Raw genomic sequence first — 22,778 nt, 5'->3', positions numbered from 1 at the left:
ACATGTGGGAGTCAAAGGACAACCCAAGGGACTCGTGCGGATTGAACTCAGGTTGCCAGGCTTGGCAGCAAGCACCTTGTACCTGTGAAGCCATCTCACCGGCTGCTGTCACAGAGTAAGAAGTATTCTTCCTGGGGTTGGGGATTTAGATCAGTGGTAGAGCGCTTGCCTAGTCCTGGGTTCGGCCCTCAGCTCTGGAAAAGAAAAGCACTCTTACCTCACCACACGGTCTTCTCCGTCAGCCTTATGTAGCTGCTCTTTGGCTTCTAAGCACATCTGTAGTCAGACATACCATACACTCTGCCTGGGCTACCACACACTGGAGTCTTCATGGATCCCCTGACCACAGGGCCGTCAGGAGCCACCGCTGCCCAGCATTCCAAGTTAGGGTTGGATGGCAAGGCACTGGGCGTGGGAAGGGTCAAAAATGCAACCCTGGAAGTGTATTTTCTAAGCACATATGGCTTTTATGCCATTCTAAAGCTGAACATTGTGCCGTTGAGCCCTGGTGACACGGAGGTGGTCAGTCCAGCTCCATGGGCAGTGTTAGACTCTCACTGCCACGTGTCCCTTCCCCCCCTGTCTCCATGCTGGCACACTTCCATCTTCCATACGCTGTAAACCCAACAAGACACTGAGGGAAACTTTGCTGCGAATAGACAGCTCCATTTTAGAGAGATCAAGGGCATAGATGAGTGTGTACATAGTTTTGCACTCACAGCTTTTGATCAGAAACTTTTAGCCCAGACAAAATCTGCTCTTTGCAACAATTTCCCCTCCACCCACTAGACTTTCTTCAGCACCCCTGCAATCACTCTTCCAATTACAAGTGTCTGCCAAGCACTATGAGCACCTCTCCGCCGCCAGCAGGGTCTCACAGTGTTGGTGGAGCTGTCCTTCTATGTTCTTCCAGTTTGCCTGCTTTCCAGGGAAGGCCAGCATCCTCACGCTGGTTTCTCTGTGCGCCCCAGCAGCTTGCAACTTTTACTGTGGACTGGTGGCAGTTTGTGCAAAGTGATCTTTGGTGTCGTTTCTCTGTGAATCCATCTAAGACCTGGGTGAGATTTTAAACTCTGTAGGGTTACTGTCTCATCTGATATCTCTCAGTCATGTCTTCATAGACTTTTCTCCATTTCATTTGTTCTGAGACCCGAGGCCTGAGAATATTAGATGTTGGTGAGTTAAGCCACAGACTTTAATGCTTGTGGGACCCTTCTCTCTGTGCTGTTTTGAACGATAGGTCCCGCGGTACAGTCTGAGAGTTCACAAGAGCTCTATGGCTGAGCTACACACCCAGTTGTCCTCCACCTTGCATTTCCCCTGCTCTTGTTACGTCTTAACAGCCATGGGTGGCTTTAATTTTTTTTCAAACTTTATTTTTAATGATGTTTTTTAAACCCTTTAACCTCCCTTCTAGCCCACCGCCCACCAGGGGTCGTGGGGGGAAAAGGATACGGAGGAAGCGGAGCTGTTTACAAAGGGTTCTTTAGAACAAATCCCATCTGTGTTGTCAGGAAATCAGCAGCTCAGGTCATAGGTCAGCAGCGGCAGCTTGATCACTTGCAAACACTTCACAGATACACTAGCAGTCCAGTTCAGTAGTATCAGGATAATAACAGTGCTGGCACGACATATCAGGAACAGCCAGGCCTCACCTGAAGTCACCAGAAGAGATTCGGTTCCATAGGGACACCAGGAGAAGCTCTCGGCTGTGCCTCTCTCAACAAAGGGAAGAGCATCAAAGACTCAAGACCAACAAGCATCGTCAGCTAGCTCTACCAGTGAGTAGGCCAAGCCTCCATCACTGTCTCCAAGTCCTTGTCATACTCCCTCCAAGCATCCCCTGTCCTCCACGGGTCTCACCTCACCATGTGTTTTCTCTCGACACGTGAGTCTGTCTTAGTAAAACTTCACACGAGTCTGTATCAGTTGACATCACTCTGCCAATCAGCCCGAGTCCACGGAAGTGACAAGAGGCCATCACACACCACCATAAGTTTTTTGGTGCATTTCTCTCTATGGAGTCCTGACAAAAGGAGCTCAACTACGCAATGTAAGGTGGACCAGTACATGTGTGTCGTCAGTGAGGAATCCTTCATCACGCGACCTTTCACAGGCTTGTTTTAACAGAAGATCCTCTGTCCTGTGTCTGTTTCAGCAAAACGTTCCTTCACAAGTCTGCCTTAGCCTTTCACCTTTGTCCACTTCCACAAAATGTTCCTTCATCCAACACAACTGACTTTCCAAAGACCCCTTAAGTTTCCTCTTCAGTCACATCTCCCTTTCAATCAAGTTATGTGAGATCACCACACCTATGAAGTCTTTATTAATTTTTTGCATTTACTTATCTATTATGGTGTGTGTTTGTGTGTGTGTGTTTGTGTGTGTGTGTTTGTATGTGTGTGTGTTTGTGTGTGTGTGCGTGTGTGCGCGCGCGCGCGCGTGCGTGCATGTGTGTGTTTGTGTGTGTGTGTGTGTGTGTGTGTGTGTGTGCGCGTGTGTGTGTTGGGGGTTGTGCCACAGTGTACATGTGTGGTGGTCAGATGACAACTTTCAGGAGTCAGTTCTCCCCTCCTACTCTTGGGTCCTGGGGATCGAACTCAGAATGCCAGGTTTCATAGCAAACACTGCTACCCATCCCCCCAGCCCAAAGTCTTTCTCAAAGCATTTTAAAGTGGATGTGGGGTAAACAGCACCCTTACTCTAGGACTGGATGTCACCCTTTGCCTGGTGCTTGATGCCTGAACCATGGAGACTTCTACTGTTTTCCTCTTTGGGAGCTGGGGAATGTGTGGCCCCTGGTTTTCAATGTTCTGCCCGGTCCTCATGCTATGTGGACCACAGGTGCTGACAGGAGGCCACACAGGACCCGGAGTACCTGGCTAGGACTTTGGAAAGGGTTCTAAGTGTCCTTACCACCCACCCACCCTCAGTTATTCGTTCATTGATTCTGGGGATCTCCCCTGCTCCCTGAAACTCACCACGGCACTGACAGGTGAAGAGGAAACTTAAGGGTTCTTTGGAAAGTCAGTCAGATGGTGTTTTGCTGGGACAAACACGTGAAGGAGAGTTTAGCTGAAGCAGACACAGATGAAAGGATGTTCTGTTCAAACAAGCACATGAAAGACACGTGATGAAGGATTCTCTGCTAACGATGCCAATGTATTGGTCTGCCTTATACTATGTAGTTGAGATGTATTTGTTGGAACTCCATAGAGAAATGTATGGAAAAACTTACTGTGGTGTGCTGCAGTTTCCGGCTGCTTCTGTGGACTCGGGCTGATTGGCAGAGTGATGTCAACTGAGGCAAGACATGTGGAGGACACATGATATTTGGAGAGAATGTAAACAGGACTCCACGGACAGTGATGGGGGTAGGGGGCGCTGAGCTAGGTTTGCTTATAGAGCTAGGTTTGCCACACTTGTGGGTCTCGAATCTTCACTGGCCTTCACTTCCCTGAGAGAGGCACAGCTTGAGAACTTCTCCTGGTTTCCCTCCAGGTTCCTCCTGCTGACTTGAGCTGAGGCTAAGGACCAGCTGTCTCTGCTAGATAGCGCCACTACTGCTGATTTCTGTTTGCTATCCCGACTCTTACCAAATTGGACTGCTGGTGTATCTGTGAGGTGTTTGCGAGTGGATCGACCAGCCGCCGCCTGCTGACCTGTGAGCTGAACTGCTGATTTCCAGATAGCACAGAGGTGAGTTGCTCCAAAGAGCCTTTCTAAACAGGTCCACCTCCCTGCATTCTTTCTTTAACCTCTCCTGGGTGGTAGGCTAAGAAGGAGGTTAAAGAGTTTAAGAACTATCATTAAAAATAGGTTTAAAAAATTTAAAGTTACAGACTGGGGTACAACTGAAGCATCTCATCTAATGCACAGGGACACTGAGGTCCCCAAAGGGACAGTATGGGTCTGTGGTCCCATCATAAATCTGCAGCAGACTCGGGCCTGGGTGCAGGCCCGTACCGTCCCTCTCAGGAGCCTCTAACCTGCCCAGGTAGATTCTGACCTGGCTATTCTTCCTGGCTCTGTAGAATCCCTGAGATTGGGCCATTTGTGAAGAGCAGAGACTTGTCCCCTGCTAGTTCTGAAGACTCTAAGACCAAAGGCAAAGCAGCAGCAGCTCTTATGTCTGGGACAGGGCTCCTCTCTGCTTCCGTGATAGGCCTCAGGCCCCTTTTGGAACTAAACGTTGTATTCTCACAGGGCAGAAATTGGAAAGGGACAGCCCAACAAGGCTTTCACAGTGGCTCACCCTGTCTCAAGGACAGAGACCTGTGACACTTCCTAGACACACTTCCAAGTCAAATGCTATGTGACCTCAAGGGTGTTTCTGCTAGGCGGGAGAATTGGTACAGATCCCCTGCATAGCCAGCTGCCCAGGGACATAGACTTTATCTCTGTGGGACGTAGGGCCAGTCCTGGGCAGGGGCCTCAGACCTGTCCCTTCAACTAGACTTGGCACTCATGTTTCATAGGTTGCCAGGAAAATCTGCTGAGCTCTGTAGGATAGGAGACCAGACTCCAGTTCTTGGAGTTGGGAGCAAGTTCCCACAGAAATCTTAATGTCCCAGATGTTGACAACATTGAATGCCCCCAGCATAGCTTCCTCACCCAAGGAGGCCAGTGGCCTGGGATGCTGCTCCAGGCCTCCCAAAAGATCACCTGTGGTTCTTATAGGAGTCAGGTATTGGTTCTGTTCAGGCTTGGGGACTAGGACTACCTCGAGGGGTGGCATCTGTGTTGAATGAACACCTGTGTCTAGGGTCCTGAGAGTCTCGTCTTCTCCTCCAAGCAACCAGCACACATAGTTGTACTCTCCGTGTACCTGTACTGCTGGGAAGGGTCAGAGAAGAGCTATGGTGTTAGTAACGTCCCTGTTCCTCATGGTTCTTTCAGGCCTTACCCCATCAGAATTCCTCTGCCAGCTCTATTCCCCTGGAGGACTGAGGACCAGGTACCCTGGACATACCAACTTGGTGCTGAGCCACAAGGCAGAATGGCCAGACTGCTTAGACACTCACTGGCCCCCAGTGCTCCAGGGTGCTAGCCTCTGGCCCCCAGTGACCTGTGCTTCATTTCTTGCTCACCTCTAAGCTGCATTCCAGACGCTCCAGAAAGCTAACGCCTGCACAAACCTCTTTCCTAATTAAATTCTCTTTTCTCTAAAAAGGCTCGAGTTGCTTTCTTTCTGCTTCTGCTGCTTATTTTTTTCTTTTCTTTTCTTTTTTTTAGGGCTCACATTTTCCCAAGGACTACTTGTTGAAAAGGAGCCGAAGCTAGACCAATGGGAGCACAGGCTCTGACTGCGAGCCCCCAGTGGGAATCCTGCCCTGCATGTTCCTGTGATCCCTCCAGTCCCCATGCCTCTGTGACCCTGTCTGTGCAGTGATGAAGTGAAAGTGGTGGCCCTCGGGTTTACTAAGTTTGGGGAGACACTGACCACGAGACGCTCTGTGAGGACACACCCGGGCCGGTGAGATGGCTCAGCGTCCAGTTGCCATGGCAACACTGCCAGCATGCCCGTCTTCTGCAGAAATGGGTCACACGCTTGTCTCCTCCACAGTTTTGAACTTCTGTAAAATAATGATGATTATCTCCAAGTGCACGCTGGCCTGCTGCTGTGAACTCTTCCTCTTGGCCACTTTCTAAGCAGTGTGCCGCCGTAATGAGCCACTGGTCAGAGGAAGCAGGGAGGGGGCGAGGAAAGACATTTGTCACCTCAGGGGGCCAATTTATCTCTGCATTCCAAAGTCAGCCACAGCCTGTGAAGAACGTCGAAACAGCTGCATACTCAGTCACGGAAGTCCTGCTCTAAGTCTGACTTTGTGCCTCATCGTGACACATGATGAGCAAGGCCGATGGACCTTGCCGTGGTGAGACTCCGTCCAGTCCATCGAGGTCTCCATGTAAGCTTAGCGCCCAGACTAGTGAGGACCCTGCCGTTCACTCACACCCTAAAATAAAACAACCCCAAAGCCTGTGTCTCAGCCTCTGTGCAGGGGAGACCAGCAGGTCAGCTGGGGGCATGGGGGTGGGACACCCAGGGAGCGAAGGGCAGAGGCAACCATCCCTCTCTCCTCATCTCCCTCAGGCACAGAACCCCTGAGTTCTGGTGGCTTGGCCACCAGCCTATAGATTTCCAAGCCTCCCTAGCAGTAATGGGTAGGCAGGTGACTGGCATTAACTGGTGAGACAAGCACAAGGTCATACACTCTCTTGGTAGCCACACCCAAAAGCTGGCCTCTATCCCCTTTGGACCTGTGCTGTGACCTGCTGCTTGGGGCTGGCATGTGGTGGCTGATACAGGATGGCAGAATGGGTGCTGCAAGCTCTGAGCCTGGGAGCTGAGACTGGAGGCCATGCCTAGACTGCACACTGTTCTCTCACAGAGAGTCTGTGATATAACCTGGCACTGGAGAGCTGAGGAGAGAACAGCCGGGGGTCTGGAGAGCAGCCTGGGCAAAGACTTGTCACTTAGGGCTGGGCATGGATGGCCCGAGGAGATCTGGGTGAGAGGGAAGCAGAGTAGTGGGAAGATGGGGATGGGTCTGTCCCCCATGTGCTCTGACACCCTTCTCCTCCTTGAACCCCCATCCTCAGGACAGAGCTTCCTGAGGGGCTTTGCTTCTGACTGCCATGTTCACACTTGTCTGAGACTGAGGCTCCCAGAAGGGAGTGTGAAGCATTCTGTTGAAAATGGTTTGATGGTTCACACCTGTAGCCTAGCATGCAGGAGACCCAGCATCCTAGCCTAGTCTGACCCTGTCCCTGAGGAGATAGCCATTGGGAGCATTATGAGAGGGGCCATCTTCCTGACAGACCTAAGGTCCGGCTCAGACCCTCACAGCCTTACACTGTTTTTCTGGAGGCTTTCCAAAGCAATGGAAGGAGTCAATCAGCCAAGACAGATGAGGCTGGCTGTGGTGGGCACAGGAAGTCCATGGTACCTCAACCCCTCCTCTCAAACTTCTGACTGAGGTGCCTCATTTCAGGCATGGGGGGCAGCTCAGGCCTGGCAAAGGAAGTGTTGAGCAGAACCACCGAAGACATGAGGGAAGGGTATAGGAGTCAAGGCTCCTACACACTCTTGTGAAGAAGGGGTCTGGAAGGATTTATCATTATCTGAGCCTCCAGGGCTCCTGTGCTGGCAAGAAGACAGAGGACCTGCTTTGCATGCACGCTGAGGGGAGAAACCTGCCATCCTGCCTCCAACTCTGCCACTTGTGTGAATGTGGTGCGTATGACCCACATTTGGGCTCCTTGGGGGCTGGGATGGGCCTAATCCACCCTTATGCAGATCCTGAAAAGGGTGGGTCCCAGAACAGGTGTTATTTGGCAGTGGGCTTAAATTCAAACGCAATCGCCTACTCAGAAGTGGCTCAGACTTTGACTTTCCTGCCTGCCTGTCCTACATTCTTCCTCTGTTGTCAAGGCCACTCCATAGCTTCAGGATTGGAGGCCGGAGTCTGGTTAGGAGCCCGAGACAGGATGACTGCTAAACTGGGCAGATGCAGATGGCAGAATAGCCACCTCTTAGGGTTTGTCATGTCCTCTGTGGCTGCAGGGGCTCTTCTGGTCCTCCGGAATGTAATGTGAGGGGTGCACTATGGTTCCTAGACTTCCCAAGACATCTCCGTGGACCAGGTTCTGTCCACGTGCTCCTCTGACTCACCCGTCTCTGTGAGCCCTGCGAGCATCACAGAGGTTTTTTTCCACTGCCGCCTCCTGCAGAGTCCTCCTCTTCTTGGTAACTTAATTAGCTCTCTGTTTCCCAAACAGGGAAGCGTGACTCAGCGCTGTTGCAGCATCTATATTTGTCCCTTGCCCCCACCCCAGGTGCCCGGTAGCCTAATCCTTGGAGAAATTAGATCATGAGGTTAGGAAGGTATTTGAAGGTGTCCAGAACCTTGTTCTGGCCACATCCAGGAAGCTCTACTTGGCTCCCCAGAGGTCTGTCCCAGAAGACCTGAGGCCCCTCCCCTCCCTCACTGTCCCTCCTCCTGACTCCAGGAGGGACCTCTATAGTTTGTGGAAGTTAGAAAACAAAAACAAAGTCACCATCATTCTATCATCCTCTTGGGCACTGGAGTTGAAAGGCTCCAGCTGAGTGTATGGGCAACCGTAACTCCTCCCACAAGCTTTAGCACGGAGCAGCTGGGGCCCTGTGGCCACACCCTGCATCTCCATGGCCTGGCCTGAGCCCTGATACTAAGGGCTTCCCTCATCTCTGTTTATCATTCCCTTGGTTTGCCAGGCCTGGCTGCCCTCCCTCCCCCACTCACCCGCCCTAGAGGATGTGCTAGGCTCACTGAGGAATGCCCAGAAGGGCCCTGGGAACCCTGCTTGGCCTTGCTGAGCTCCTGGATTCAGCAGGGAAGCAAAATGCACCAGAACAGCAGGTGGTGTCTAGGGTGACCAGGTAACAGGTTGTTAAAGGACCAGACCTTTCCGAAGCCCTTGGCTTAGTTAAGCACACACATAATAGTCCTTTCACCCGGATGGGAAATGGCTCTGTTGAGACCAGGTTGCTTTTTGTGAGGAACCCAATACAGAAGTCTGAGCTGCTCTGTGTGCGTGTGTGTGTGTGTGTGTGTGTGTGTGTGTGTGTGTGTGTGTGTGTATTCCTTATCTCTGCATATACCCACTTATCTTCCTCATCCTTGTTCTCCCAGGGTGGATGGGGGTGGGGGTGCTGCACGCAGGCAGGGACCTCAGCTCCATTGCAGTTGACAGGGTCCCTATAGCCCCATGGTTCATGTGAGACACTTTGTCCTGAAGCCCAAGGTAGGGCAATATGTTTACCCCGGCGCCATGCCTTCCTCCTGTCTAGCTCAGGGCCATCCGGTCTCTCTTTAAATCCCTCTGTCCTAAAGGTCAGCACAGACATCTCCTTCTCCCTCCTTCTCTTCTCTACTTCTGTCCATCTGGCAGTTTAATCCTTTCCTCTTGGCACGACCACATCAACGGAGTGGCTGGCCTAGACAGTCACCTGGCCCCGGACCATCACCACTCCAAAGTTGTAAGCGAACCACATCAGCCAAGGCTCCTTGGCATGGAAGGCGTCCTGCTCACAGATCCCAGGGCAACGGCATGGTTTCTTTGAGTGCTGCTGTTCCAGTCCAGCCTCTGACCATCCCACTGCCTTATCTTTGAATTAATTTACTTCGTGCGTGACGCTACTGTCAAGGTTCACGTGGAGTCATCACAATGAGTCAGCTCTCGGATGTCCTCTTGGCTGAGCTGTGAGCTCTGAAGGCCATGTGTGCCTCCCTCAGGTTCAGGTCTTCACCTGGTACATCATCCCAGCCACGATTGGGTCAAAGAACAGCAAGGGCCTCTGGATACTGGTCACCTGGCTGAGACTCCGGGTGCTTTAATTCTGTGCACCTGCACCGGGAGACTGGAGTGCGGCGCTGTATCATCCCTGGCCGCGAAGCGTAATTAGAGATGTAGGATAAATGACGTGTTAACACAGCCGATTACCCGCTGCCTCTCCTGCTGTCATTAGCAGCCAAGTGACATGGCCAGATGCTCCTAAATGGGCTACTGAGGCAGTGATGGAGGACACAGCAGTCTGGGGCCCAGCGGAGGTCAGGGCTGTCCAAGCCTGCTTGCTTCTCGCTTGCAGCTACGCCACCCCTCCCCAATCTCCCCACTTCTGCCTCCCGCCTCAAGGACAGGCTTGATTCAGAACCGAGGCAGTCCCTGATCTGCTGCCCATCATAGGAGCCTGGCCTTCCCACTTGGAGGTTGAGCCCGTGACCCTCAGTCCACCCAGAGTCTAGCCCCCCCGGGTGAGTGTTCCCTGGAAGTCTATGAGCTGAGAGGGAAGGCTGTGGGAGCAGCCAGCAGCGGGTGAGCATGTAACCGCCCCGCACACACATACTGGCTCGTGTGAAGGGACACAATCTTCACTCTCAGGACAGATCGGAGGCTAATGGTAATGATGCGGCTCAATGAGACTCACCTAGACGATGTCCATTCCTGAAGGGATTAAGAGGAGGCCTGCTGAGGATGACATCTTCTGAATAGACATTGTGAGCTCTCTGCTGGGTGTCCCATACACGTTCCCTGCAGCCCTGCAGTCCTTGAGGGAGCCTCTCCATCTGGGTATCGGAGACTGCGGCTCAGAGAGCGTGAGTCCCCTGCCCAAGGTCGCACAGCCTTGTAGCTGGCCTCTTCTGCTCAAACTAGCATTTCCTGCTATAATCTAAGAGGTATAGAGAGGTAAGGTTTTCATTTTTAAACGGAGGGTGGCGGGGATGAGTCTTCACCAGTTCCTACTTCCAGGGAACCTGCTTCTCAGTCAGGCTGGGGCTGCTGGATCTGCTGTCGTCAGTTACATGTGTAAAGAACCGCCCTTTCCTAGGGAGACCCAGGAGCTTGGAAACCTGTGTATCACATAGAACAGAGCGGAGACGTCAAGAACAGGAGACCCGGGCCATTAACCTCTGACATTTACCCTCAAAAATCAGAAAAACGCAGCCTGCCAGTCACACCATGGGGCTACAAAATGGGGGCGGGCCGGCTTTCTCAAACAGGAAGTGAATCTCACAGCACAGCACAGGCAGAATCTATGCCCCTTGTGGCAGAATCCAGAGATGGGGAAACTGTTCTGAAGTTAGGGGGAGCCCATGTAGCTGTCCTAGAGCTGTGACAACATGGCTCCATCCTCTCTCTGCCTTTGCTTCTCAGGAAACCGCATCACTTCCCTTGTTTGTCCCCACCGCCCAGCAGCCTGGAGACATTTAGGCCGTAAGTCAAGCGTTTTATATCCAGAAAGAGAGAAGGCGGCTTCCCTGGACTCATCGCTCTGATTTATAAAGTCAGCGGATTCTGCGAAGCTCGAGGTGGCCAGTGTTTTATGTTGCCCTTTTATATGCACAATCCATTTTACGACTTGTTTAAGAAAGAGACAGGAAAATGCATGCCTTTCCTGTGTAGAAAATCGGCAGGCCCAGCGTCTCCAATCAATAAAATCACATTCTGCTGACTTTGAGCAGGAAGCCGAAATGGCTGTGCTGGGGTTGGGGGTGGGGGCGTACTCCAGCTGTGGGCGGGGCAGCTGCAGGGTTCTTGGCTTTGATGTTGATTTATTGAAAAAACAAACAAACAAGCAAATGGATCTGTCTCTGTGCGCAGAAGGTGCAGGCAGGGTGGGGCTCACACTCCTGGAGAGAACCTGGGGAACAGACCAAGTTTGCCAGTGCCATGAGTTACCGCCAGGGGAGGAAACAGTGGGCAGAGGCTGTGAACCCCAGATTTACATACTGTAGGGTTTGTGGTTTGTGGGGAGGTGGGAGGGCACCCACCCTGTCATGTATGTGTGCACTTTACAAATTTTCTCTTTGCAGTCTGTATTTCTCCTGTCTTCTGGTCATTCTATACCCCACTGATAGTTTTTATTACCGGAAGGGGTCAGGTGTATGCATACCCATATGTGTAGACATGTCTGAGACATAATCAAATTCCTTCTTCACAGGCCCCATGTACCTAGGGCATGTGGCATTGGGCACGAAGTGTGGCACAGCTCGACTCTGAGTCCTGAGGGAGTTGGGACAGGTGTGTTGAAGACGCAGCCCTGAGTTGGACTCTGAGGCCCTGAGCTAACCCCAGCCACCAAGAACTCAATGGGTAGAACAAAGCAGAGAGGGGGGGGGGTCCAGGCCTGGCTGGGTCTGCTTCTGCCTCTCCACCCTTCCTGGCAGACTGTAAACCTCACCAAGAGGGATAACTTCCACCTACCTCTTGGCCCCCTGAACTGGGGCCACCACTGGCCTTCGGAGATGGGATTTAGGCTTTGGCGGCTGCTTCCTGTCTCTGGCCATGGTAGCTGCTCTGACCTTTCCCTTTCAGGACTATGGAACCCCAGATTGGAGTTGCTGCAGCCACACACAGCACAGCAGGCCAACTATCTGCGACTTGGCTACAGCCTTGAAGCCAGCCAAGGGTCCTGATACCCTACCCTCCCTGGAAATTGCTTCTGTCCCTGAACTCATGGTCCTTCTGTGTTCTGCTGTGGAGATCCTCAAGCTAACACTGCTGTTCTCCCAAACGCCCTGCCTCTACCTGCCCCCAGACCTGGCCCCCCATTTCCCTGACTTTTTGGGGATCCTCCCCTCAGCCTGCATCTCCTTCACTTGTCAGTGCAGAGATCCCACTGTGGCTTCCAAGCCCCTCACAGTTCCCCAAATCCTTCTCGGGCCCCTCCCTTGCCCTTCCTCAAAGGCTTTGTGTTTCCTTCCAAGTTTTTGGGATCCTTCTTACATACGTGGTCTTAGCTACTCAGGCTGCTGTATTCACTTGACCTCAAGCCTGTGTTTGGACCACATTCTCATCTTGATCCCACTTCCCTCTCCTTTTCTGCCTTCCATGGATGTCCATGGCTTACCCTGGTCTCTCTGCTGACTGCCCAGTGCTCCCGGACATGTCCCCTCCTCCCTGCTCCTCATCTGACACCGACTTTCACTCATGTTTCTCTGGGAGCTTAAGGCACCCACCCTCTGCACACACGTTCCCTCCCTTGGGTGCCAGACATAGCATCCCCAAGGCAGACTGAGGCTACCTTTCCTTTACACGTCTCTGGCTATTTCTGTCTCTTTCCCCTCTCTTACCACCAAGTTCTTTGTCCCTTCTTTGGACTCAGCCTCTGTACTATCCACTGTGTAAGCATTTGGGGGAGGGGGGACTCAGTTCTCCTGGAACCCTGGGACCCATCAGTTTTGGCGGGGCGGGTAGACATCAGCAGCCATGCCAGGAAAGCCCACAGAGCAGTGCAGGAGCACTGCGTGAAGAAACTCAGCTTAGGAGCACTGCTTTTGAAACAACCAGTTGCATCTAATCAAATAATGGTTCCTGTAACTCACAGCTAATTTGTTTCCAGGATCAACCTTACGCGCTTGCTCCGGTTGGGATCTGTTTGCTGTCTCTTGGTGTCTGCACACGTCGCCTCAGCTCCTCATCCTGCTTTGCCTGCTCTGAATAATTCACACATACCAAATTGCTTCTCACTCCTGCTGCTGAAGCTGGTGAGAGAGCTGAGCGGGGTGGGTTGCGACCGACCGGCTGGTCGATCGGCCGGCCGGGAGATGGCTTTCTTCTGCCTTCCTTGACCAGGGGCTTTGGGCCATCTGAAGCTAGAGCAGAAGGCAAGAGGTTTGGGAGCCATGGGGAGCTTCTGTGCTTTCTTTGCCTTGACCCAAATGTTCTGTTCCCAAAGGCAGAGAGGACGCATACAAGGAATCCAGCCTTGTCTGTGGCACTGGCTTCTCAGGAGGTTAGGGATGCAACATTGCAAGTCTGAGGTCAGCCTGGTTACATATGAGTTCAAAGGCAACCTGAACAGCTCAGGGACACCCAGTCTCAAACTAGAGAGAAATGAGCTGGGGACATGATCTGCAGTACAGCAAGCAGAGCCCCTCGGCAGCCCCTGGTGCGCGTGGCAGGTCTCAGGAGACGGCAAGAGCCACAACCTCAGCATCTTGTGCCTCAAGGGAGGACAAGCTATTCCTGACTCCCCTCAAGTCGAGCACACAATTCGTGTCTCCTACAGTTCTGGAAATGTCTGTTAAGCTGTAATGAAGAATGGAAGGTTCTGGAAGCCAAGTGTGAACTCCTGTTGGATTTCAGTCTTCCCGGTGGGAAGCAGCAGTCCCCTTCTTCTTTTGTGGTAACCAGTGGCCGCCCCCCTCCATTCGTCCTCCTTATCAGTGCTTTCCCTTTGTCAGCCTGGGCCCCACGTTATTAAATGGGCCATTCCAGATCATCCCGGATCATTCTGGATCATTCCGGAGCAAATTCACTCCTCAGCTTTCCATTCTGATACAAGTGGGGGAAATCTCCCAGCCGCCCAGTATGCCCGGCTGGATGTGAACAGTCCGTCCTATGACCAGGGTGCCCTGGGCAGAATCATAACGGTCTGCTACCAGAGTGATGCCCCTGTATGGTGGTGTTTGGTGTTTATGTGAAGCTGACCTTACCTGGACATGGCCCTAAAGCAAGCAGGTGGTGCAGAGCACGTGCCAGGCATCCTTCCAGGAAAGACATAACAATGGTGGTGGGACGTGTGTGGAAAAGCACAGTCCTCACGGGTGCCCGTCTCACCTGTAGCCCCAGTCCTTCCTGTGATGGAACATGTACTCGAGTAACAAGTTGACTGTACGAGTCCCTCCCCCATGCCAGGTATACCATGGGCCCTGGGAGAGCTGAGGACCAGGAGGGAATTTCTGACTTCTGCTGGGCCAGTATCAACATCTGTAGGGGTCCAGGCACATCCAACAACCATCAGGTGATTGATAGGCAGTGTGCTGTGCTCCCTGACACTGGTGTTTGCCTGAAGACTGGGAGCGAGGGATCTGACAGCTGAGTTTTCCTTTCCCTCCACAGTAGGGCCATTGCTTTCTCACAGAGGGAGATTTGTCCATCAGGACAGCTGAGTGAGTCTCTAAAAGCGGGGGAATGCTTATCAATGGAGAAGTGCCATGCATTGTGATTAGCAAAGAGGATAGGACCAGCAGCTGGCCAGGCCATCCTTCCCCAATCCCCCTTCATCGGGCATTAGAACCTACTCTGAGTAGGTTCTATCTACTCCTGCCATTCCCACCCTGTTCCTGGAGACCCCCAAGAGGCATCCGTCCCAAGGGGACAGCCTCTGAGTTATCATTGGCCAAAGGGTTGGTCCAAGTACTCCTTAGGAGGGTCTCTGAGTGCGACCTCACAAGTCTTACTGAACAGATTGCACCCTGGGGCTCAGACAGATCAGTGTGCAACTGGGGCTGTGTTTGGTTCTACAAGCACCCTCCACCCAAGTCAGTGCCCCAGACCTGCATCTCTGTGGTGATCCTTTCTGCTTTCTTCATGGAAAGAGGTTCTCTGAGATATCTGCACTGGTGAGGAGTTGCAGGGTGTGTGTGTGTGTGTGTGTGTGTGTGTGTGTGTGTGTGTGTGTGTGTGTTCAGGAGTGTGAGGAGGGAGGGTAAAGACCATTAGGCAACGTACCCTCCGTTCGTAGGACTGACAAGGACAAGAAGAGGCTGCCTAGGTGTCTCTTGTTAGACCAGACTTTTATAGAAGTGAGCGGTCTTCATAGCAAATGCTGTCCAAACTGCCTCCCTCTGTCTCCCCAGGGTAGTCAGGGCCAGTGCATCTAGGGGTTCCCTGAAGACAGGGCCCATTCTGGCCCCAGCCTCCCTCAGCTGACATAGATGGACGGCTTCCCAGAAAGGAAGGGATAGCGAGAAGGGGCGCCCACACAAGAGCCCGGCTGCAGTGAAAGGAAGGCCAGGCGGAACGGCGGTAGCCTTTAATTGAATCTCTCCTCTCCTGGTCCTTCCTGAGGTAGCTCCTGAGGTAGCTTCCTGAGGATGATCCTACGCAGCTGCTGTTTGTCTCCTTTATTATGGCTTTGCCACAGCCAATTTAACAGACCGGGCGAGACAAACAGTCTAGAGCTGCTAGCAGACCCATCCGGCTAATTAGAGGGGTGGCTTTAGGGCAGGAGGCAGTGGGAGAGGAGGCACCTGTGTCCGTTGTTACACTGAACTGTGCATTTACGGCCTCTTGCTGGTCGTGTGGGCCTCGGATGTCGCAGGTTTCCTGAAGGCGACTAAGGCCCTCGTTGGGGATGAGCGCAGGGGTCGTCCAGGGATCACACAAAATTCAATCATCGAAAATGAGACTACCTATGACTTGTGCCCAGGACATCACTCTTGATGACCTTATTTTCCAGGTTTTGGTGGGAAGAACAAGATAAATAAGGAAGTCTCTTCATGTTTCCAGTCTGCTGGGTTCTTCTGGGCCCTGTGGGCTTAACTCAAGAGTGGAAAACAGGCCTGGACTGGGGCCGGGCCTGGGGAAACAGCCTTAGTCCTCCAGGACTCCCAACATGGGCCAATTAGCAGGCAGTTGCTGTGTGACAGTGCAGCTGGTGTCTCCGGCTCGAGCCAAGGCTGGCGTCAGGGGACTTGGGTCCCTCCTTGAGTATGTTCCAAATTAGCTGTTCAAAGTGGAACAGGCGTTAAATGGTCTCTCTGTGCCTCTGTGTCTCTACTGGCAACGTAAGGACACCCATGTCTCAGCAACAGAGCAAAGCACCCACATTAGTTAGTGGGGGGCATGTGAAGGAGCTGACCATGAAGGGGTGACTATGACACAACTCTTCAGGAGATCGTCCGTTCAGGCTGTGTGCTGCCATGATACCTGGTGGAGAGGTTTCAGCTTTGCAGCTCACTCTCCTGAGAGGGTGGCTACTGGAATGGATCTAGAGGTCTCTCAGGGCCCCTCCCATGAGGCCAACATTGGTATTCCTGGTGTTGGGTGAGGAGTAGGGCCAGCAGGCAGGAGGACATTTGGGTGACTTCCTCCACCCGTGTAGTGGTTTGAATATGTTTGGCTCAGGGAAGTGACACTATTAGGATGTGTGGCCTTGTTGGAATAGGTGTGGCCTTGTTGGAGGAAGTGTGTTGCTGTGGGCTTTCACTTTAAGACCCTCGTCCTAGATACCTGGAAGCCAGTCTTCTCCTAGCAGCCTTCAGATGAAGATGTAGGACTCTCAGCTCCTCCTGCACCATGCCTGCCTGGACACTGCCATGCTCCTGCCTTGATGATAATGGACTGAACCTCTGAACCTGTAAGCCAGCCCCAGTTAAATGTTGTCCTTATGAGAGTTGCCTTGGTCATGGTGTCTGTTCACAGCAGTAAAACCCAAACTAAGACAACCAGTGTTTCACTTCCCCTAGCCACAACCACACAGGATCAGGTTAGACTGGAAGTCCCTGAAGTCCTGGCAAGTGAAGGGTAGGAGAGTGATGCCCTGGAAGGAGATGGGTGTCTAGAGGCAGGGGGGCAGAGTGACCACTCCGTTGCTGGGAAAATACAGACCTGGAGGGAGCAAGGCCAAGTTCTATGGCTCACTTGTTAAAACGTGTGGGCTCTGCTTCTGGCTTTTTATGGGGGAGAGAGAGAGAGGAGAGAGGGAGGGAAGGAAGAAAGGAGGGAGGGAGGGAAGGAGGGAGAGAGAGAGAGAGAGAGAAAGAGAGAGAGAGAGAGAGAGAGACAACAGGATAAAAAGGAGTGAAGAAAGACCTCCCCCACATGCCCACATGCCTGTCCCTCTCTGCAATGGCAGAGGAGATAGGAGATGCCCAGCTCTTGGCTCCATGTTCCTTGATCTTGACTCCTTCCAACGCCCTTCTCAGTGCCAGGTCATGGTGACTCACAGGCTCCCGGAGCTAGAGGACAAACCCAGAACCTTTCTGGGTGACGGCTCTTGTACCTTCTACTGCCTGCGGTGGATGAATAAGCAGGTCGTGACTCACCTACAGAGCTCTCTCCTGTGTGGGGCCCAGAGGCTCTTTGGTGGCTTTCCTTGCCACCTGTCAGTCTGCTTATGGCTTTTGCTCTATCACCTCGTGTCCACTTCTCAAAGAGAGGTGATACAACCACACACAGGCAAGGAAGATCCTGAGAGGTTGCATAGAAGAGAACTCAGCTTGTCTTTGAAGCCCTGTCTCAGGAACTTGACACTTGGATCCCTGGAAGCATAGAAAACAGGACATACTATGTGCAACTCGGATGCTCAAAGCATAAAAGAAACCATAATTCCGAGCACGGTGGAGAAACCCTATAGCAGGAGCTAGGAAGATGGGCTGCTAAGGTACTGCCTGCAAACATAAAGACCCGGATTCCGATCCTCCCAGTACTAACAGAAAAGCCATGCAAAGTGGTATATACCTGTCATCTCAGCCTGGGGACAGAAATAGATTCTGAGATTTGAAGCCCAACCAAACCTTATTGGTGAAATCCTGTCTGAAAAATAATGTGTGGGGTCGCTGAGATGGCTCCTAAGACTGATGATGTAATTAATTATATACGGTGGAAGGAGAGAACTGATTCCAGAATGCTGTGGGCTTCTGCCTGCATGCTGTATATGACATGCACACAGGCAAGTGCATGTGCATGCATTCAGGCATGCCTATGTGGACACCGGCTTGCCTGCATGGACATGCACACTCCGAATAAAATTAAATTTAAAAAGAAGAAGAGTGTCTGAGAAAGAAGCCTGATGTTGGCCTCTGGCCTCATATATACATTTGTTCACAGGTGCACATACATACACAAATATGTACACATGCAATACATACATACAGCACACATGCACAACACATACAACATATGCATACAGCACATACATAAAACACATACATATAACACACACATCCAACACATGCATACAGCACACACACATACAGCACATACATATACAACACATGCATACAGCACACACACATACAACACATGCATACAGCACACACACAACAATACAACACATGCATATAGCATGCACACACACAACACATACAACACATGCATATAGCATGCACACACACAACACATACAACACATGCATATAGCATGCACACACACAACACATACAACACATGCATACAGCACGCATGCACACACACACACACACACACACACACACACACACACACACAGGTGAATAGTTTTGCATCCTTAAAAAACACTTGAGAACAAGAACAATCTTCCCAACCTTCCCAGCGCTGACTGTAGATTTGTATGCTGCGCTCAGAATTATCAGTCATTATTTTTATGCTTGAGCATCTGAATTGCACACAGTCTGTCTTGTTTTCCCTATTCCCAGGTTATGAGGACCCAGGAATCCTCTGTGATATGAAGGCCCCTGTGCAGTGTTACGACCATCAGTGCTTTAGAGATTCCACAATGAAGCAGGAGTCACTCCTTAAGAAACACATATGAGACGTGAACATATGCAATACATACAACCAATCGCCTGATGATATGCTTAATCCTCTGCCCAGGCGAGCGCCTAGTCCGTCCCTTTCCAAGCCTGGTGGGAGGACCATGCTTCCCACACCACTTCCATGAGCTCCAAGATGGCTCACTGAAGCCAGAATCTGCCTTTTCAGCTCAGGGATAGAGCATGGGTGTGGAGAAGAGGTCCTATACATCAGGCCCCTGTAACTTCCTCTGGATCCAGGCCTGGTGACCCCAGCAGAGTGGGAGGAAAGCTGCAGACAGGATACTTGGTGGCTAGACACAGACTTGCTATGGAATCTCTACAGGGGTAGAGATTGGGGAAATGACTTGCCTATCTTTGAACAGAACCCAGAGTTTCATGCTCGGATCTCTGAGCTTCTCAAAGAACTGCAGGATTTTGATTCCAGGCCAAACTTTTAATAAAGAAAATTCATCCACAGACGCTCGGCTATTGGCTGATATATCCAGTTATTGGAATCCGGGAGATTTAGTGGCAAGGGGTTGTTTTATTTGCTCTCTAGATGAAGCCATTTTTTCTTAGGTATTTAATCTCCTAGAAGTATATTTTCCCTAGCAAATACACTGTCGGGGACAGCAAATCCATGTGGCCTCATCATGTCCTTATTTTGTCTTCTGGTGACTCACGAATGGGCATTTGCTTACTTCTGATTTTTTCTAACTGTGTCATTAAGGAGAAATTACACAGAAATCAGCCTACAGTTTCTCTCCGTGATCACAGCTCCAGTCTGATGATATGCATACAAGACTCCATCAAACCGGGGATGGGGCAGAGGCCTCACAACTTGAGCGATTGCTTCATTGAAACTTGGGCTTTTAGATGAGCAATCACCCAAAGTGTCTCGTGGGGGTGGGGTTCCACATACTGCCTCACCCCAAGATCATTTGTGACCATCCAAGTATGAAAGTGGTCTTTCCCAATGTGGCTGGGCGGGACACGTCCAATGTGTTCCACTGGGACACATCCTCTCTGAAAGAAAGAAAGAAAGAAAGAAAGAAAGAAAGAAAGAAAGAAAGAAAGGAAAAGAAAAGAAAGGAAGGAAGGAAGGAAGGAAGAATGTTCACCTCTGAACATTTTAATTGGAAGCTCCTCCAGTCTGTGGCCTTAGCCATGACTTGCTCAGGGAGACTTGCAGTTAACTATAATTAAGGATTAGCTTTCCCCAGACCACCCCTCTCCTCTCCTTACACCCTGTCACCTGAGGTGAATGGATTCTTCGAACTTCTTGGCAGAACAGAAGGCAAGAGATTTCTTCTTCTTTTTGTTTTTTTTTCCTCCTCATATTCATTCTCTCTCTCTCTCTCTCTCTCTCTCTCTCTCTCTCTCTCTCTCTCTCTCTCTCTCCACCCCCGCCTGGCTCCTTTGGTTGGCATTTGGAGGCTCACCTATTTTGGATACTTGAACCACTTCTCTCAGATCCCAGATTATGTTGGGTGAAATTGGTCACTGGAGGCCGGAAGGAGGTGGGAGGAAGATTCTCTAGCAGGTGTGGAGGAAGGTGTGCCTCTAAGATGTTTGTGTAGTGACAGGAGGGTTCTGAGACCAGAATGGTCAGGGGCATGTTAGGGTCCTGTGCCTGGTGATCACGGCGAGAGAGGACCAAGCAGGCCCTGTCTCTTTCAGAAAGCTGTTCACCCTGCAGCTTTGAGCTTTGTTACACTCAGCCGAGAACAGCTATGAGAGTGGCCGAAACAAAATCATGAACGTACTCCAAACATTAAGAAATATTTTTGAAATTTCTTCTTGTATCTTGAACCTTGTAGCTAATGTGTCAAAATGGCAACCAGATAGGCCATCGATATCAGTAGCCCACTGAGGAAGGGGACGGGGATCCAGGTTGTGGTCTCTGGAGCAGCAGTGCCTGGGAACTCCATGCCAGGACTGACTGATCTGTGCTCAGCACCCTTCGACAGGTCTCTCAGACCTGTTCCCACCAATGTCCTGTGGCTCTAACTATTGTCAAGGGCCAGTTAATAAGAGTGCCTAGTGTGCCCAAGCTGGACACAGTCTCTAAATGTCCACAGCTACTTTGTCCCTAGTTGCTCACCATGGCAGTGAGCGCAGCTCTGTTGTCCGTCCTTAGACATCCTCAGACTCCCAGTTCTTCAGCACACTGCATATTATGAGTATCAGCTTGTCCTGAGCGCCATCAATGTCTCTCTCAGGGACTAACCAGCTGCTGTCTCAGAACATGGATGGGAAAGTGGGAGACTAGTTTGCACACTGATTAGGGAACACATACCCCGACCCATGTCTCCACTGTCCACTCTGAGTGGGGTGACAGATGCCCAACTGTGGAGGTGAGGTGAGAGGAGATAGCTATCACACAGAACCCACAGGTAGAACATAGAGACAGCAACCACCTGTCAAATCTGACACCAGGCACATCACTGTGCACAGGGAGAATCCCTCTCATGCTGTCACCTCTCTGGCTGGCATTAAGTTCCAGGACATTCTAGAATGGCTCTCGACCTGAGGCTGTGACTTATTTTACAAGAGCCTCAGGTCTACTTGGGTGTTCTAGGACATTATCTGCATTTTGGGTTCTTTGGAATTACCAAGATATATACATCTTAGGGTCCCAGGGCACTTCTTCCTTAGATCTGTGGCAGCCCTTGGTGATGGCTGGGTTAGAAGTGTGTGGGTTCATCTTCCTGGACTTATCAACACCATGGGGTCTCGGCTGGTGGATTCCAAGGGCACCAGGGCTGTCTGGCATGGGTGCCTACTTCACGGAAGAAGAGTCAGTGAAGGGTGGGAGCCCCTGGGGCAGCCCAAGGTGTGGGAAACTCCAAGCCTTTTCTGGCTTTGGGAAGTAGGAGGTCGTGGTCCACTGTCCCCTCTCCCTTCTGAGTTCTCACGGTAGCTATGAAGTCCAGGGGTGCCCATGACATCCCTCTCGTCACAAACAATAAGCAAAGCAAGAATATCTCCTAATATCTTTATTGTTCCTTAGATAACTGAATAGTACAAAGTTGCCCTCTTTGACTTATTTTTTTTTTCTTTAAAAAATGATCTTTTCACACATGGCTGCCCTTGGGGAGTTCCTTCCCGTAGGAAACTGAAGTTTCCCAAGATGCGTCCTTCCCATCTATGGTTACACAATTCAGATAACTTGACAAGAGAAGAATTTCACTGGGTTATTATCAACATGAACTTGACTATGTCTCCTATAAGGGCGAACACTGATTTTTTTTTCTTTTTAGAAACAGAAACCATCCACTTATCAATCCAAACTACAGCATCGCATGACAACATTCATTGCATAAATTGAACACACGGAGTTACCACCTTGGGGGGGATAACAGACGGACACCTCACGATCTAGCTACAGGGTACGCAAGTTCAACAACGTGGGTACAGCAACTTCACTCTACGCACACCCACCATCGCTTCGGGAAAGTACTAGACACAGGTCCATGAGCTACCGGGAGTCTCAGCACAGTTAATCTAAGAGACAACAACACAGTCAAGAAAAAGGCAGCTGCGATACGTGTGGGCCGAAGCAGCCTACACCGAGCGCCACGGGGGCTGGGGGCTGTGGGTGGGGAGAATGGCCATCACGTCATCTCGCTGGGCACGACCTAAGGAAATGTCCATGCAATCTTAGCAGTGGGTTGTTCTTGGGTGAGAGGGGCCAACAGTCATCGCCTTGCTTCTTTGAGTTATTGGACCAGAGAGGGATGGGGTGGGATGGGGACAGCCAAGGAGCCTTGGGCTGCAGTTCCATCCACATACATGGCGGTTTCTTCTGAAATCTGTGGCCCACCTGCACGAGCAGGAGGAACACAGAGAGGACACCATCTCTCGGCGTCAAAATTGCGCTGATTTCTCAAAATCAGGACTGTTATAGTATTCTTGGAATCATTTGGCAGCTGTTTTATGGAAAATGTCCTCGGGGTGAGGACTTGGACCCTTGGCTTCTGGAAAAGCGGGAGCTACAACTCATCGGAGC

General features: G+C 51.3%; 1 protein-coding gene and 1 long non-coding RNA gene across 3 annotated transcripts in view; one reads left to right on the top strand and one right to left on the bottom strand.

Moving 5' to 3' along the window:
• The first annotated feature begins 9,741 nt into the window (after positions 1–9,741).
• On the top strand, positions 9,742–16,942 carry LOC134486351 (uncharacterized). Its single transcript, XR_010065154.1, has 5 exons — positions 9,742–10,230; positions 10,699–10,853; positions 11,486–11,565; positions 11,860–13,031; positions 13,556–16,942. It is a non-coding gene; the product is annotated as an uncharacterized LOC134486351 (long non-coding RNA).
• A 4,808-nt stretch (positions 16,943–21,750) lies between these two features.
• Positions 21,751–22,778, bottom strand: part of Olfm1 (olfactomedin 1) — a 37,750-nt gene continuing 36,722 nt past the window's right edge. Inside the window, exon 6 of one of the 2 annotated variants that reach the window (XM_006233875.4) lies at positions 21,751–22,778. This exon is cut by the window's right edge and continues 658 nt beyond it. In XM_006233875.4, the coding sequence (XP_006233937.1) occupies positions 22,762–22,778 (17 nt within the window). In that variant the 3' untranslated portion in view covers positions 21,751–22,761. 2 annotated transcript variants of the gene reach the window in all.

This window comes from Rattus norvegicus, chromosome 3 (genome assembly GCF_036323735.1).
Source record: "Rattus norvegicus strain BN/NHsdMcwi chromosome 3, GRCr8, whole genome shotgun sequence".
Taxonomy (NCBI): Eukaryota; Metazoa; Chordata; class Mammalia; order Rodentia; family Muridae; genus Rattus; species Rattus norvegicus.
This window is presented reverse-complemented; position numbering and strand designations above follow the sequence as displayed.